The 4,076-nt window shown below is 39.5% G+C and overlaps 1 protein-coding gene across 1 annotated transcript; it reads left to right on the plus strand.

The window, feature by feature from the left end:
- The first annotated feature begins 248 nt into the window (after positions 1 to 248).
- LOC130721399 (thylakoid lumenal 15.0 kDa protein 2, chloroplastic) lies at positions 249 to 2,325 on the plus strand. Its single transcript, XM_057572199.1, has 6 exons — positions 249 to 569; positions 672 to 778; positions 945 to 1,035; positions 1,632 to 1,700; positions 1,825 to 1,934; positions 2,028 to 2,325. Exons 1-6 carry the CDS (start codon positions 320 to 322, stop codon positions 2,118 to 2,120), a joined length of 720 nt encoding a protein of 239 aa, XP_057428182.1. The 5' UTR covers positions 249 to 319; the 3' UTR covers positions 2,121 to 2,325.
- The last annotated feature ends 1,751 nt before the right edge of the window (positions 2,326 to 4,076 follow it).

Consider the following 4,076-nt stretch of genomic DNA (forward strand, 5'->3'; position numbering starts at 1 on the left):
AAACCATTTTTAAAAAAAAATCAAATTACCTGGAACCTGCTGATCCCTTCCTTGTGTAACTTTACACAACTAAAAAGTTGTGCACCGTAGGTAAATCCTATCACATCTTATACTTTATCTCTCTTACTTTTTCTTTTCTTTCTATCTTTCGGATCTCTCCTCCTCCACTTCTTTCCACCTCATTTTGAGGTGTGAACAAATAATTATTCTTTTACAAACCTAACTTACCCGTAATCCCAAATGATGAGGATAATGTTCCTTCAAAACCCAAAAGAAACTGAGGCCATGAACGAACTAGAACTAACAATCGCGTTTCACAATGGTGGCGCATCACCATTATCTTCTTTACATTCCAATTCCATCGCCATCACCATCTCTATCTGTATCCCAATACCGTTCTATTCCTTTTCGAACATCACTACCTAATACCCTCTCCTCTCATCTCTCTTCATTCCCAACAACATCATCACTCAACAAGCACAACACTTCCAACTCCATCACCAAAATTCACTCAAAACCATTACAATTTGCTCTCTCTGGAGCCCTCTCCCTTGTGTTGCTACTCGGAGGTACTCTACTCATTACTCATATACATACCCGGCTTCTCTTTCTCTGCTTCCATATTTAACATTGCAATGCAGAAAATTTGAAAAAAATCCCAAACTTTGTAGGAACTGGATTGGCGGAGGCAGCAAAAGTTGGTGTGAACAAGCCAGAGTTGCTCCCTAAAGAGTTTAGCACTGTCATTGATGTTGCTGGATTCCTCTCTGATGGACAGGTATGATATAATATGATATGAAGGTTCTTTTTTTATTTGTGTGAAATACTTACCTTTCTCTTTACCTGTTAGTTACAATTACAAGTGAATTGTTGAGTCTGTCAATTGAGGAAAGGAAGAATTAATGTTAATTACCATGTTCAATTGATTATTTATTTGTCTCCAGGAGAAAAGACTAGCACAAGAGATTGCTGCTATTGAAAAGGATACTGGATTCAAGCTCAGAGTTTTGGCCCAAAACTATCCTGATACCCCAGGTTTTTTATTTGATTGTCATCATCATCGCGCTTTGTACCAAATTATAGATCTCATTCTCAATATCAATTTTTATGCAACCACATTGTTTATAGTTATAGGGTGCGTTTGGGTGAACAACTTAATTAAACGCTTATGGAAATAACGCTTATGACGCTTATTCATAAGCTTATGTGAGAATCTTATTAAAATGAGCTGAAAATAAGTTATAGGTAAACATGAGCTCTTATTAATAAGCTATCCTGAATAACTTATGAAAATAAACTCGAAACAACTTATAGATATGTCATAGGCTATTTATATAAGTTCTTTCAAATTCCCGCATACGTGCTTATGCTATTAGATAAGCTCAAATAGCAAAATATAGAGTGAGTATTCACGGAAAGATATAGAGCCATTCATTTTTGTCCCCTACTTAGAAAATAGCTATGTAGTCCCTGAAATATAAAATTGATCAATTTAGTCAATCAAAACCTCAATATATATTAAAGTAATATAGCTAATGCAGAAATTATTTTCTATCTTCTTGAGCTTTTAAGTGGGGTTAAGGCTATTGTGATTTATGAAACATGAAAGCAGAAACTATTGTGTTCTGCAGGTTTGGCTGTCAAAGATTTCTGGCAAGTAGATGACAGAACAATTGTCTTTGTTGCTGATCCTACATTTGGTAAATGATGGACTGCACTTTTCTTTGTTATTGCTGTTCTTCCTCTTTGTTATTCCTTGTGGCTTCTTTCTTGCTACATCTACCAATAGAGGTAATAACATACTAAGCGGTTTCTGTTGAGCAGGCAATATATTAAATTTCAACGTTGGTGCTTCTGTTGATTTGGACATCCCACGTAGTTTCTGGAGTCGTTTGGCTGGGAAGTACGGGAACATTTTCTATTGGAGAGACAAGGTAAACTCTGCTTTTAGACTCTGCTTTTCAATTTAGCAATTTTTTGTTAGCTTAGTTCATGATTTGATAATGGTTTAACACCTAATGAAATAGGGGGAAGATGCATCTGTTGAAGCTGCAGTTATGGCAATTTCTAGTTGTTTGAGAGAACCGGTTGGGCCTAATAATTGCTCTGAGGTGAATTGATTTTGTTGATTACTATTATTCTGTCATGTGGCAGCCCTTATTATCACTTTTGGGTGTATAGAAATAAAAGTATTGAGGATAGTATATTGCAAGTTTTAATTACATTATGTTGAGTGTAATGATCATATGTACATTATTAATACACATCGAGTCACGCAATGTACTTTTGTTGCATAAATAGGAGAGGTAAGATATTGCAAATCAACATTATTTGTAATACAGTCCATATATGTTGTCTTGGTGTATGTTGGGACTCCGGTAAATATTACCAAATTTCAGGGAGAAGGTATTCTTGGAAGAGAGAAGTGAATCAAGTGATTATAAAAGGCTTAAAAGTGGATCCAAAGATGATGTTAGTTCAGATTGTGGATTGGATCTAATGGCTTGAAGGGTGTATTCACCAAAAGGAAGAAGAAATGCAAAAGATGGAGGAGGTAGAGATGATGTTCAGGCGCCACATTCCTTCTAGGTTTAAGGTTTAGTAAGCCTTGATGAGGAGAAGCCAGAAGAACCTTGCGTTATGGATAATTTTCAAAGGAAGAGAAGCCATAAGAGGTTCACGTACTCTAGATAATTCTCTGAGGGTTTCGATGAAAGAACTTGAAGAGTTTCTCTGAAATCACAAAACCTCAATTCAATTATGATAAAAGTTATAGAGGGAATTTTAAAATGGAGCTTATATAGCTCTCTCCCTTTTTTTTTGAAACTACTCATATTATTAATCAAACCACCAGCATAGATGCCACCAAATCTTATATAGCTCTCTCCTTAAAGGTACGGTTTGTTTGGTTTAGAAGAGAGACAATGAGAAAAGAGAGAAGATGAGTAGAAAGAAAGTTGTGAGAAATAAAGTAGATTTTGTAGGTTGTTTGGTATGATATGCATTTCTTACACTGATTGATCGCCAATCAGAAGTCATGATAGAGGAGGAAAAAACAACTTTTCGGGCCCGTTTGGTGCGACATATAGTATAAGGCCTGATAGTATAAGATCTGATAGTATTAGGCCTGATAGTATAAGCCCTGATAACTTTCTTATACTATCCAGCGTTTGGCCATACTCTGTATAATTTACCATATCGTTTAAATTATTGCAATTTTATGTTTAGTGAAGTATTGAATAATGATATATAATAAAAATCGAATATGGAGGTGATTATAACGGTGGTGGTGATGGTGATGGAAGTGGTGGTGGTGGCAATGGTGGTAGGTTGGTGTTGGTGGCGGTGGTGGTGACAGTGGAGATAGGTTGGTGGTTGTGGTGGCAGCGATGGTGGTTGTGGTGGTGGCGATGATAGGGTGGCGGTGGTGGTGGTAAGGCGGTGGCGGCTGCGATAGGGTGGCGGCTACGGTGGAGGGTGGAGGGTGGAGGCAATGGTGGTGGTGGGGGCGATAGGGTGGTGGTGGTGGTATCGGTGGTGGCGGCGATAGGGTGGTGGTTGTGGTGTGGGTGGTGGCGGTAGGGCGGTGGTGGTGGTGGCGGCGGTGGTGGTGGTGATCAGGTGGTGGCGGCGATGGTAGTTGTGGTGTTGGCGATGATAGGGTGGTGATGGTGGTGGTGGTGGTAAGGCGGTGGCGGCTGCAGCAAGGTGGCGGCGACGGTGGAGGATGGAGGCAATGGTGGTGGCGGTGGCGATAGGGTGGTGGTTGTGGTGTCGGTGGTGGCAGTGGTGGTGGTGGTGGTGGCGGCAACACCAGTGGTGACAGTAGGGCGGTGGTGGCGGCAACACCGGTGGCGGTGGTGAGGCCAATGATGGTGTAAGTTAGCAACAATGGACGGTGGTGGTGATGGTAACTTATACGTCACAACCTTATCATGCCTTATCCATCACTCACATGATGGATTAAATAATACGTCATTTTAACGTATAAGGAGACTTTGATGGATAAGCTTATACAATACAATGTCATCACCAAACAATGGATAAACTCATAATGTATTGTATAAGCTTATACT

The sequence above is a fragment of the Lotus japonicus genome, chromosome 5 (genome assembly GCF_012489685.1).
Source record: "Lotus japonicus ecotype B-129 chromosome 5, LjGifu_v1.2".
Taxonomy (NCBI): Eukaryota; Viridiplantae; Streptophyta; class Magnoliopsida; order Fabales; family Fabaceae; genus Lotus; species Lotus japonicus.